Here is a 12,849-nt window from a genome sequence, read left to right as displayed (position 1 = left end):
AAATACAAGTAATTTTCTGGAATTCATGCAATCTGCATCATTTTTTCTCCCATTTTCTCCACCTAATACTTCCAACAATGGCGATGAGCAACGGATTACGATCATGTGCATCAAAGTTGATGAATTCTTCTAAACCCATCTTATCTAACCCAGGTATAATTTAATACAATCAATCTTATAAATCTTGGGTTTCTTTTCAATTCCGCATTTCATGTGATTTATTAATAGTTTAATGCCAAAATCTTATGATTTTTATTGATCTAATTAGTGGGCATTGTTAATTTTCTATTAATTCTTTTTCTTGATGATAAAGTTCTTATCTTTTACTGTATATATGTACATTCCCCGGTCAATTCTTTACGTTTGCTTTTGGCATAATGATAGACGAGGGAAAGAATTTTGGTGAAAAAGAAATTTGAACATATGAAGAACTAATTACAAATTAAAAAACGGAAATGTAAGTAAATGACTGAGACACCAAAATAAGAACGCAAAGAAATGACCGGGATACAATGAGTTATAACCTTAAGTTGCAAAAAATTACTGATTAAATTGCTCAAATTCTGGAATTTTGATTTCTATTTAATTGTTGTTTTGGTGTCTTTAATGGAAGAATTTCATCCTTCAGAGGAGCTTGTGATCTTGTTAATCGAATTGATGGGTTTGTTGGTTTGATGGAATTGTTATTTTGATTGTTATGTTTATCTTATTGGGAAATTCTACGTGGTATCCCTCCATTGTCGCATTTCCATGGACATGTCTTAGGGAGTTAGGGTTAGAACGCCATACTCAGCTTCGCGAATGATATCAGAAAATTATGACTTAGGAGCCCTTTTGTCATTGTTCGGCTGAATTGAGACGCTGGGAACTCCGTCAATTAGTTGATAGATGAACCATCTCAACCAAAACAAAACCTTAAGGTGATGATTGAGTCCCAACAATTATATTTAATTCCTATTATTAGTAATGTAACTGAGATATGCGGAACTTGTACAGAGTCTGTCTGAGGGTTAGGACTTAAGAATTAGCATTGTCTGCTTCTTTAAATGTCGTAGGTGAATCGCACCTAATGTTGGTCTGAATTTTCTATCTCAGCAAATTTCAAACAGTGTTCATTTGTAACCTCAGAATTTTGCTATCTTTTGTGTCTATTTGAACAATAGGCTAGCAATTCGACAGATCATTGAGGGCCGAGATGCAATTCGTAGTTGTGTAATCGTAGTCCATCAATGATAAACCTCTCTTTTCTATGCATGTTTACGTTTCGTTTCAGTTTTCCTTTCTCGTCTCTGAAACTGTGCTTTTCTTGACCAGTGTTGAGTGTAACCATACATTATTTCTACTTCCAATTTATACAATCTCTTGTGCTTAAAAGTTGGAGACTTTGACAATCTGTAAAAAATTTCCGAGTCTATACATAACATGTTTAGAAAGGAAACGTAAACATGCATAGAAAGGAGGCGAGGGAGTGCCATATTCTTTTTTTTACCCCTGCAAAACATGTTTAGAAAGAAAACGTAAACTATTGACTGTACAACTAATTTGGAATGCATTTGTGAGTTTCTTCTCATTGTTACTTTTAACAAACGCTGACATTACAAGAAACTATTTTTTTTATATTTCTATCAGGAAGCCGAGAATTTCACTCAAGTGGAATGAAAATGATGGGTGGACACGGGCATGATGAACCACCATTCTATCTCCACGCCAAACACATGTACAACTTGGACAGGATGAAACACCAGAAGGTGGTAATGCCTCTTGCTGTCTTATGTGCCTTTTCTATTGGCGTTGGTGTACCTATCTACGCTGTCGTCTTCCAGCAAAAGAAGACCGCCTCTGGTTGAGTTTACCATACTGCTTTCCTGCTCATATGGTAGCACTAGCACATTATTTAGCATCATAGAGTATTTGTTTTACGCACCGTGAGATAAGATTATCTTGACAGTCACAGTTTCGACAGTTTTGCCTAGAATTTTATTTTTATCCTCGTCTTACAACTTTGAAAGATGATCGTGAAATAAGAATTCCGTAAAAATGGAATAAATTTTCTGTTCAATTCATTTGTCCTTGTTTTTTTCGGCACTACAGCTTCATACTTTCTACTGTACATTACAAATTTACAATTCAAGTGAGACAAGTTACCTACAATCATCCGCAAAAGAATTATATGAGACGGTTTTATACACCGTATTATCTGCAAGTAAAAGTAAGTTCGGAATGCAGAAAAATGTAACCTAAGCAATCAACACGTATTTTGGCCCAGAACCGAACCATTTTGATTATGAATATTTTGAGGAAAAATGTCTTTCGTCATGAACATTAACAAGAAGCTAGTTTTTGCAGACAATATAGTACACAAGCCGACCTTGCAATCAGCCCGAGAATGGCAAGAAAATGCCAAAGAATAAACGTTGGCGAAATTACATGTAATCCATCTTAGCATATCTGGGATTGGCTTTTTGTCGATACTACTTTACTAAATTTTTGTTCGATTTAGCATGTCCAAGATGACGATCTCTTGATCAATGGTTTCATCAACTTGTCTTCCTCGTGTGAGATCATGGTCAAGTGTGATGGATCCTCTAACATCATTTTCGCCACCAGATATCCAGCAATCGACCATGTCTGGTATTTCCGAGCTTGTTTGCCAATATACCTGCCAAGTTTCCCGTCATAGTATTCAGGCCAGCCGTCTTTGAGCAATCGTTGCTCGGTAAGATCAATGGCCTTTCTAGCAATCTGTGGACGACCAGTCTTGATACAGGCAGCGGTCAACATCCATAGAAGAACTGCATGCGATTTCCGAGAAAAATGGTCAAAAAGGCAAAAATCCAATGAAAAAAGTAAAATATAGAGCATGGTTCCATCATGGCAAAACACGAGAACTTTGCGCAAGGCAGTCTTACATGTGACACGAATCAAATAAATATGTAGTACTCCGTATCAAATACTGACAATTACTAAAAACCTCGGAAACTAAAGAATAATCCATATTCCATATTTAGCCAAGGCCTAAAAATCGCGCTATCTCAAAATGTGCTCCTTAATTGCTCAAAAGAACAATCAATCCAAGAAAGAAAAAAAAAATAAAAATTCGGAGCAGTAGTTTCCATAAAGTTGATATTGTTCTTCATCTTGTCGGAATCATTAATCAATCACGTATTTATACTCGGTAACCACCATACGTTACTAGACAAGAACTCGATATACTCTATTAAACACCCAATATACTTTCTTCTTCCATACGGAGTATAAGATTAAGGTAACTCAACAACTGAAGTACAAAACACGAGATATGTCAGGGCACAAGAGGCATGAAAAAGGGAGCAAACCTGGCCATGATCCGCCATTGTGGTAGCTCCATCTGGTGTTTTTAGGATCACATCCAGTGACGATCCGCCATTCATGACTTTCTATAGCAGGATAGCAAATTTTCAACGGCATTTCTCCCACCAGCTCTTCCCACCGTTCTTCAATGAGATCCATAATTGCCGTGGATTGCTCAGGAGTTGCAAGAGAACATAGTATGGCAATACAGTTGCCTAAGGCAAACCACCGGAAATCCATCCTAGCTGGGCTGACATTACCGATAAAGTAACCACCTCGACAAGGCATGAAATCAAAAACCCACTCGGGAATTGAATCGGGAATGACATTAAACTTATTCACTGCAGTATGAGAATATTCCTCTGTTTTGTAGCGGTAGATATCATTAAGCTGACGGAAATCAAGCCAAAAGTAGCTTCTCATGTGAAAACTTAAAGCGTGTAAACGCTTCACTATTCTTTCAATGCATTCTTTCCCTTCTGCATCATGTTTAAGCAACGCTAATGCGCATCTCAGTGACATAAAGAAAAGCGCTTGGATCTCAATAGGATAGCCATAAACGCCCTGCAATATAATCATCACATAAGAAATGAATGTACAGAAAACGAGCACACACTCATACAGAAAACTAGCAGTAAAGCTGTCAATAGTTAATGAACAAGTAAGAAAAGGTTTGTGTCAGCAAATAATAGATCAGTTCGCTGAAGAACAGATTAATGGCAGTAAATACTTGCCGTGAAGCAGACAACAGTAGAAAGATTAATGCCAGCAACGACCATGATCGTGGCACGGGATTACAAGCATAAGTAAGACACCTAACTCTATAGCTTTAATTAATTGAGTATTTTTCAATAACATTAATGTGTGATGGGTGTGAAGTAAAACAATTTAATGATGCCGAGAAATAATCGCTGCTGTAGACAGTTTCCGAACTGAGAGCTCCTCAGTTCCATTTTGTTAGGTTCTACATGGTAGTAACAGACTAAGGTTTATTTTATAGAAAGAATCTACATTCGACTCCTATAGACATTCTGGTAGACAAAACTTACAAGGAGCTCAATATTAGAATTAAAGAAAGCAGATTCATAAAACATCCAAAACACGGTGAAAGTCAATAATGGCGGAAATCCCTAGGCAGTAATTTACCATTCTTCGATCAATCATTGAGCAACCATCTGCACAAAGTAGGGTGGGAAACGTATCAAACCCCTCTGACAAACACAGAGTAAGAATAAGTTTTATTCCTTTCTGACATTCTGGTGATTCCGACAATGACATATCTCCTGTTGACTTCGTATATGCACGAAGCAGAATAATCCACCAGAAGCCTGAGTCAACTGGCGCAACTCGTCCTATTGCACTCTCACCAAAATCCGCAACAATAGTATCTGTTTTTCGGACAGGATCATGGAGCACCTTGAAGCTGGCTGGCATTGCTCCTTCCCCGAGCTTGAATCGGTCAACTCTCTTTTCCCAAGCCTGAAGCTGCAGTGTTTTTAACAAGAAGTTCTTGACTATATCTGGCTCACCATTCATAAGGAACGCTAGCGCGCTAGGCACAAAATCCCGTACAAAAACCTGAGTATAGCATAATCAAAAATAGTTCAGCAAAAGTGCGACACAATGGTAGATATGAGGCTGATGTGAATGCACTGATGGGTATCAAACACGGAGTATCACCTCCCAATGACTTTACCGGCTAGCTTAGGTGATCTAAGCACGAAATGCAGTCAAAGCCAACAAATGATTTCCGAATAAATATTACCTGGTCATAGTTGAGAACTTCCTCTGAGGCATGATCATAAGCAGCGATTGTACCAACAGGCTGTCCTCTAAAGTGCACCATAGATCGTCGGAGAGCCTCCCAAGCTTCGGCAACCATAGGATGGGGTTCGAAAGAATTCCGAGTAGATGAAGCAGGGGTATCGAAACCTGACCTTGCACCAGGGGAGTACATATTTTCAAAGTTATCCACACTCCCTTTAGTCAAACCAATGGATAACTCGCTCAATGACCTCTCATCAAATGACCTCTGCCTCTCGATATTCAGCCTCGGCTTATCAAGGAGTTTTGAGAGGTCAAAATCGTCCATCTCAGAGATCGAGGCATGGGAGCTCACCTTTCTAAGCCCAACTCCTTCCATTATTTATAAACTCTTGCTCAAAGACACGCACTCGCAACTGTACAATTAATCTACAAAATTATAAGCACTTCATAAGAATTTGACATTGTCAAAAGTATGAGAAAACCTAAAACAAAGACTTAATACAATAATACATTATCTCAAAAAAAAAAAATATTCTTCTCCAACCTCCTACTAATATATTGTTCAAAACAAGATGCATGCATCTTGGACAAGCCACAAATAAATATATATACCATGAATCTTTTTTTACATATGCGCACTACGACAAACACCACCACCATAATCGATCGATTGGGTTCAAAGGACAAAGGAGGTCCAGGTGTATGCAGCCATATCCTTACGTAAATTAAATTAGTTTTACGGTTATCTCTAAACAATAGACATTAACTAGTTAACTAACTATAGCACTATTAACGTCTAGGGAAGCGGGAAGCTCAAATGTACGCAATATTATCCATGACCATGCCCTTGTATAAAATTACCAAACAATAAACACTAATCATTTAACTAACTATACAACCTACAAAAATCTCTATTAGAACCACATTTTTTATAGATCGGGTCGACATTAAAGTCTACTGAAGCTCAAAACCTTATCCATAAACAATTAAATCATGCGAAGTACATTAGAGTATTTCCAAATTCCATACATCTCTATTACAACCACATTTTTATGGATTGGGTCGATATTAAAGTCTAGGAGAGCTTAGATGTTCGCAACCTTATTCCTACCTAATTTAAAACCTACATAAGACTATAAAAGTGTATTTCCATACATCTCTTACAACCACATTTTTATGGATCAAATCGACATTAAGGCCTAAAGAAGCTCAAATGTACACAACCTTATCCATAACCAATTAACCTACTACATAAGAGTATTTCCATACATCTTTATTACAACCACATTTTTATGGATGAAGTCGATATTAAAGTCTAGAAGAGCTTAGATGTATGCAACCTTATCCATAACCAATCAAACCTACATAAAAGTATATTTCCATACATCTCTATTACAACCACATTTATTTATGGATCAAGTCGATATTAAGGCCTACAGAAGCTCAAATGTATGCAACCTTATCCATAACCAATTAAAACCTATACAAAAGATTATTTCCACAAGATATATATAAATCAAATCATAAAATAATACTCTACTTACCTATTAAAACATCACTATACAATTATAATGCGACTAAAAACGCGCTTCTTTACACAAAAACATCACTATCCTATGACCACTAACATATACTCGTGAGCTCCATAAATATAACAAACTTATGAGTTTATGACATGATCCAAAACAATAATAATATACTACACTACAAAAAATGCACAAAATTAAATTACACTACGTAGAATATTTAAATTAAAATTAGGATAAGATTTCGTATCTAAATTAAAATGAGCTAATAAAAACAAAACATTTCATTAAGCAGATCCGTCAAATAAATATCTAAATTAAATAACGGTTTTTTTAACGTGTGCATAAATGTAACATAAACATCAGATCTATCTCGCATAATAAAGATCAACAAAATATATTAAGGAAAAAAATCTTAAAAAATATGGACCTCGGTGTACGGAAAGATGAAGGAGGAGGAGAGAGAAGATTTTCCGGCAAAATCGACGGCGAAGGTGGCCGGAGAGTTGTCGGAGATTAGTCGGAGACGGCGGAGGAGAGAGGAGAGAGAAAATAAGAGGAGGAGAGGAAAAGAAGGGAAAAAAAGAGCATGGGTTGGTGGAGCAGGCTTATATAGTGTGAGGAGAGGAAGAGGGTCTGATATTTTGTAGTTTACTACTGAAAACGAGGAAAGATTAATAACAGAGTGAGATTAACTTTTTGGATTAGGGAAATTAATAAGATAAGATAAGATCGTAAAATTTTATTTCAAAGGGTATATCGGCAAACTGTATATTCGGTCTGGAATTTTTAGACAGGTTTATGTGACCATTTTTTGTAAATGATAATATTTGACCATAAAAATGGTCACATAAAAGTTACAACGGAATATGCCGTCTGAAATGAGATCTACTAAGATAAGATTATTTGTGTTTTTTTTGGTTTTTTTAGTTTTATTTAAAAAGCGAGTTTTTAATGGTCAACTAAATCGAAAAACGGTTTAATAGAAACATTTTTTTGTAAATCATATTAAGCTTTTAATGCGGTTATTCCGCTTAGTGACTGTTTTATCATTACTGGTTGACACGTTTCTAACATATTTGGTATTTTTTTATTATCAGCTATTATTCATCTTTTTGGCAAGCCTTCTCACACTCTGGTGTATCCAGTACTCTTCTTTTTCTTACCTCATAAAATCATAAGCAATATTGAAAAAAAAAAATATTTTGTTAAAATAAATCATTAAAAAATTAATAGCCAAGTTTCCCAATTTTTCTCAAAATATATTTTAAAAATAGCGAATGTCAAAAACTTTTGCAGAATCATAATCTATCTATTTGTGATATGAAGACCTACCCCCAAATAATAATCCTCCCCAATAAAGTGGTGTACGCGTAGACCTGGCAAAAGCAACCCGACCCGATTGACCCGAGACCCGAAGTGACCCGAACTACATCACCCGAATGTGACCCGAAAACCCGAATTGACCCGACCCGACCCGAACATGACCCGAGCTTCCTTGACCCGTACTGGCCCGACCCGAAAATGACCCGATCCAGAACCACTAAACCCGAAAATGACCCGATAAAATAATACTCTAATTGAACCGAAAAGACTTGAAATGACTATTTCTCTATTATTCATTGACCCGAAAATGACCCGACCCGCTTGACCCGAAACAGACCCGACAACAAACCCGAAATAGACCCGAAACCCGAAAAGACCCGTCCCGACCCGAATTAACCCGAACTCAACGAGAAACCCGAATTGACCCGACCCGAATTGGCCCGACCCGAACCCGACCCGTTGACCCGTTTTGCCAGGTCTATGTACGCGTGGAGTATATAATAACACTTAGGTCATCTTATTTTGGGCTTAATTTCAGCTCATTTCAGTTAGTTCAATTCAATTCAGTTATGGTCATCTCTTCACAAATTAACTCATATTTCAGTTCATTTCAGGATTAAATTCAGTTCAATTCAGTTTAGCACTATTAATTTCACTTCAGTTCAGTTCATCTTTTTTCAGCTGAACAGAACATGACCTAAGTCACTTTTAAATCGACAATATCCATCTTAAGTTGAAAATGGATTAAATATGCTCTCAATTATATATATAGTATCCTTTTTTTGTTAAACCTTAGATCAGTGTTTATTTTTTGTTAGATTTAACATAGTTGACTCATTATAACTTTAAAATGAATTTTAAAATCTTAAACATAAATTTGTAATATAAATATTGGGTCGATAATACCTAAAAAAAGTACAGCTCGTACGAAATTGAGTGGCTAGACTTTAATGTATACTGTATAGAAGAGTGAAAACCGGGAGTAGCAGTAGCCGGTTAGAGTGGTGAGAATGAATGCGCACGAGGGAAATAGTGGTACGATGCGTACTGGACGGACCAATTGATAAACTTATTGAAATTTCTGTCTTCTACTTCGATTACTGTCTTCTCTAATACAATAGAAAAACGGATTTTCTAACATGTATCCTTATGACATACGATAATAAATTTGAAAATATTTCTCATGTGCGTAAAGTGCACATGTTAGAAAATTTGAAAAACAAAAAAATATATATTTATATATTTGGTACGTTATTGTTGATGCAAGCACCAATATATGATACACTTCTCTTCATTCTTTTTAAAAAAATAAAATAAAAATTGGAGTTGTAGGGCCGTTTACAGCCTAACGTCTATTAATCCCCGCAAATTCTTGTTTCAGATGACTAATTTTCGCCTAAAATAATAAGATGTGGTTTGTGACCATTTAATCACAATGGTCTAACTAGTGCTAGTTACATTTGACTATAAAATGGTCTCAAAATCTCGTCTTATTATTTCGTATCAAAATAAGTTGTTTTAATTATAAAGTGATTAATACTCTTATTCCATTTTAGCACGTTAGAAAGGTGATACATCAACTTTGAGTCATTATCATGGTCAACATAGAACAGCAACCTAACTTGACGATTTAGTAAGGTATGACTTTAATTACAGTAATTAGGATGATGAAAAGGACTACTTTTAGTACTTGTATTAGAATTCAGTTGCCCTATCCATTTTACGTCAAACATCATTAAGAAATACTCCAAGAATATCAATAGTAGTATTTGTTTGAATTTCTGTTTATAAAAGTTATTTGCTTTTCAACATATTTTATACTGTAGTTGATTCGGAGTAATAAAGAATAATCCAAAATTTCGGCTTTAATACGAGAATCCTTGATTAAATCCCATCCAAGTATAGAAGAATAATAAAATGCTCTAACATTGTTTTCATTTTTGTTTTTTCTACCTATTTATAAATCTTTACCAGATTCTTAATGAGTACTCCGTACTCGTAAACACTATGAATTTTCATTCATATTATGTAGAGTACAATGTATACAGGTAATTCATATAATATCAGTTTGAATTGTACTCCATTTATGTCTTTGACTAAATTCACTTAAGAGATCGAACAAGTACTTGAGTAAGTCTACTCCATCTTATATACTCCCTCCGTACCAATCCAAAAGTAATACTTGTCTAAAATGTCCGTACTATATTCGTTTACTTCTTTTATTTGGTCGCATACGAGTCGCGTGAACAATTCGGTGGCGCACTCCTTAGCTCATTTGTTACCTAGAATAGTTGGTAGACATGTGTGGTCGGAAACTTTACCACCGACTGCGAACATTGCTGTTTGTTTTGATTCTCGATTAATGCAGTAAGGCCTTCGGGTTTTCTCCTCAAAAAAAAAAAAAAAAATGTCCGTACTATACTATAAATGGACTGTAAATTGACAATAATACCCTTATTTTCTGCTTATATTTACATAAATACCAACTTGTACCCACACATCAACCCAATACTACAAGCTTTCTTTCAATTCCTCTTTTGCCTCCACTTTTACCCTCTTTTCTTGGTTCCCCCAATTTTTACCATGTTACATTTGGATTGATACGGAGGGAGTATAATTGAAAACCTTTTATCTAATACAAATTCTCGTAAAGAAAAATGAAATGTAACATTTGATAGCGAAACCAATAAACTAAGATAATATATTCGTCATTTAACAATTAAAAAAACGTAAAAAAAAAAAAAAAAGGAAATAGAATTTGTAATCATTTTCCTTGGACAAATATTTATAATAAAAAATACTCGTAGTCCCTAGTCCGTACTGTGATACTGGTACTAATACGAGTATTATTGTTGAATGATTTTGCTGCAAATGTACATAACGTTGATGCAGAAAGGCGTACATTAACAGCAAAGCTTTGATGGGAACTGTTCATCCGTGCCGTGGACCATGATTTACTTGCACCAAGTGGTGGAGAATCCAGAATTCGAGATTGATCGTAAAATTGATCAACTAATAAGATCGAGTATCGTGGCCCATTAAATGAAGAAAGTACGAATTGAAGTAGTTATTTAAAAATACTTATATTTTACAAAAATAAAATAAAATTATAAGATACTCGCTTTACACGAAAAATTGTATTCTTTATTACATACGTCAATTATATATTAAGAGTAGTCTAGTTATTTAAATAATGGATTTGTTTACCTCTAGTAATAGGGTATAATGAATGTAATTATCAAGAAATCCAATTAATCAAACTTTGCTTATTTATTTTATAGGTAGAATACAACCTATTAATTCTGAGAATCGAACAGTTGTATGTAACACTTTATTGGTGTGATTGCCCTTACTTACCCATTACGTCGGTTATTGTCTACCCTCAATGTAAAGAATAATATTAAAGAATATCCTTGATATTATTCTTATCTTGTGTATATAGTTTGTTATAGTAATTAGGTAAGTAGATTATTGGTTACCTATTAAGATGAAGCTAATCTAGGAATATATAGCTTAGAATATATTGTATTACACTATATAATAAGGCCATGTATGTCGTGTATTGGATTGCATGAGAAGTTAACATATTCACCATCTTTCCTTCTTCTGTTATCTTTTCTCATGGTATCAGAGCCAAGAATAGATCCAAAGATCAGTTTTTTTTCATCTGTCAAAACGAAAATTCAAAAGTCCTCAGATTTCACCATGCCTGGTGATGAAGCAAAATTAAGCGGTATTGGGAGTGGTCCAAAGACAATTCCCATGACATCACCCTTATACCTTCATCCTTCCGATAATCCCAATTTGAATGTTACACAAATCATCAATAATAATTACCAAGCAAATGCGGTTTCGAATGGGTCAAGCAATAAACCAGGAGACACGTTGAAACAGAATGTTCCATTCACAAATGACGAAATAGAAAGGCTTCGCATTTTGTTAAGTAATAGTCCGGATGGAAGCGAAAAATTGCAAGGTATGAAATTAGCTGTAAATATTGAATGGTTGATTAATGTGAGCTTCCCATCATATGACGGGAAGACGAGAATACCTTGAGAACACCTGGGTAGAGGATTCATCGACAGTAAGTCTACCAGATGGGAGACGAGTAGAGGCTAATGTTCATGGAGAAGTCAAATTAAGCACAAACTTTGTGTTAAAGGATGTTTTATTTGTGCCCTCACTTACTTGCGATCTTATTTCCGTCCAACAATTAATACGTGAAAATAATTGTGTAATAACTTTTCATCCTGATTATTGTGAAATGCAGGACCGGACTACGAGGATGCAGATTGGACGGGGTGAGCATCGACAAGGGGTGTACTATTATCAACCGGACAAGGCCGAGTTGGTGAGGCAAGTCGCTGTTTCAAGGGAAAGTCAATTATGGCACAAAAGGCTGGGACACCCTTCGAAAAGTATTTTTCCTATTTTTTTCGATTTAGTTGGACAACGTTTGAATTGGAATTTGGATACGGTTTGTGATTCTTGTTGTAGGGCGAAACAATCTCGTACCCCTTTTAAGCTTAATAATAAAAGATGTGATGTTTTATTTGGTCTTATTCACTGTGACATTTGGGGCCAATATCGGGTGGCAAGTTTGACTCGTGCACACTATTTTTTGACCATAGTAGATGACCATAGTCGAGGAGTATGGGTTTATCTCATGAAAGACAAAAGTGAGGCTGGAGATTACATGAAAATTTTTTGTCAAATGGTCAAAACTCAGTTTGAAAAATGTGTAAAAATCATTCAAAGTGACAATGGAACGGAGTTGTTATCCGGGCCAATGCAACGTTATTACGAAGAAAATGGAATTTTATTTCGGACTAGTAACGTAGATACACCCCAACAAAATGGCCGGGTAGAAAGAAAACATCGTCACATTCTTGAAAAGGCA

General features: G+C 35.5%; 2 protein-coding genes across 2 annotated transcripts; one reads left to right on the top strand and one right to left on the bottom strand.

The window, feature by feature from the left end:
• Window positions 1–16: 16 nt before the first annotated feature.
• On the top strand, window positions 17–2,059 carry LOC141592424 (uncharacterized). The gene is made up of 2 exons (XM_074413096.1): window positions 17–153; window positions 1,630–2,059. Exons 1-2 carry the CDS (start codon window positions 78–80, stop codon window positions 1,845–1,847), a joined length of 294 nt encoding a protein of 97 aa, XP_074269197.1. The 5' UTR covers window positions 17–77; the 3' UTR covers window positions 1,848–2,059.
• Window positions 2,060–2,255: 196 nt separating this feature from the next.
• Window positions 2,256–7,276, bottom strand: LOC141592423 (putative alkaline/neutral invertase D). The gene is made up of 5 exons (XM_074413095.1): window positions 7,054–7,276; window positions 5,096–5,523; window positions 4,477–4,908; window positions 3,336–3,894; window positions 2,256–2,792 (listed from the first exon to the last, which is right to left on the bottom strand). Exons 2-5 carry the CDS (start codon window positions 5,471–5,473, stop codon window positions 2,497–2,499), a joined length of 1,665 nt encoding a protein of 554 aa, XP_074269196.1. The 5' UTR covers window positions 5,474–5,523; window positions 7,054–7,276; the 3' UTR covers window positions 2,256–2,496.
• Window positions 7,277–12,849: the final 5,573 nt, after the last annotated feature.

Source organism: Silene latifolia, chromosome 7 (assembly GCF_048544455.1).
Source record: "Silene latifolia isolate original U9 population chromosome 7, ASM4854445v1, whole genome shotgun sequence".
Taxonomy (NCBI): Eukaryota; Viridiplantae; Streptophyta; class Magnoliopsida; order Caryophyllales; family Caryophyllaceae; genus Silene; species Silene latifolia.
Note: the sequence above shows the minus strand (reverse complement) of the source record. Positions and strands in the feature narration are given on the sequence as shown.

Bases quoted from the DNA above. Each gene is read 5' to 3' on its own strand.
- LOC141592423 (XM_074413095.1), bottom strand. From the start codon at position 5,473: ATGGAAGGAGTTGGGCTTAGAAAGGTGAGCTCCCATGCCTCGATCTCT. The intron at 4,909-5,095 runs GTAATATTTATT...TGCTATACTCAG, and splicing joins AAGTTCTCAACTATGACCAG to GTTTTTGTACGGGATTTTGT. The intron at 2,793-3,335 runs GTTTGCTCCCTT...AATCGCATGCAG, and splicing joins CAATGGCGGATCATGGCCAG to TTCTTCTATGGATGTTGACC.
- LOC141592424 (XM_074413096.1), top strand. From the start codon at position 78: ATGGCGATGAGCAACGGATTACGATCATGTGCATCAAAGTTGATGAAT. The intron at 154-1,629 runs GTATAATTTAAT...TATTTCTATCAG, and splicing joins ACCCATCTTATCTAACCCAG to GAAGCCGAGAATTTCACTCA.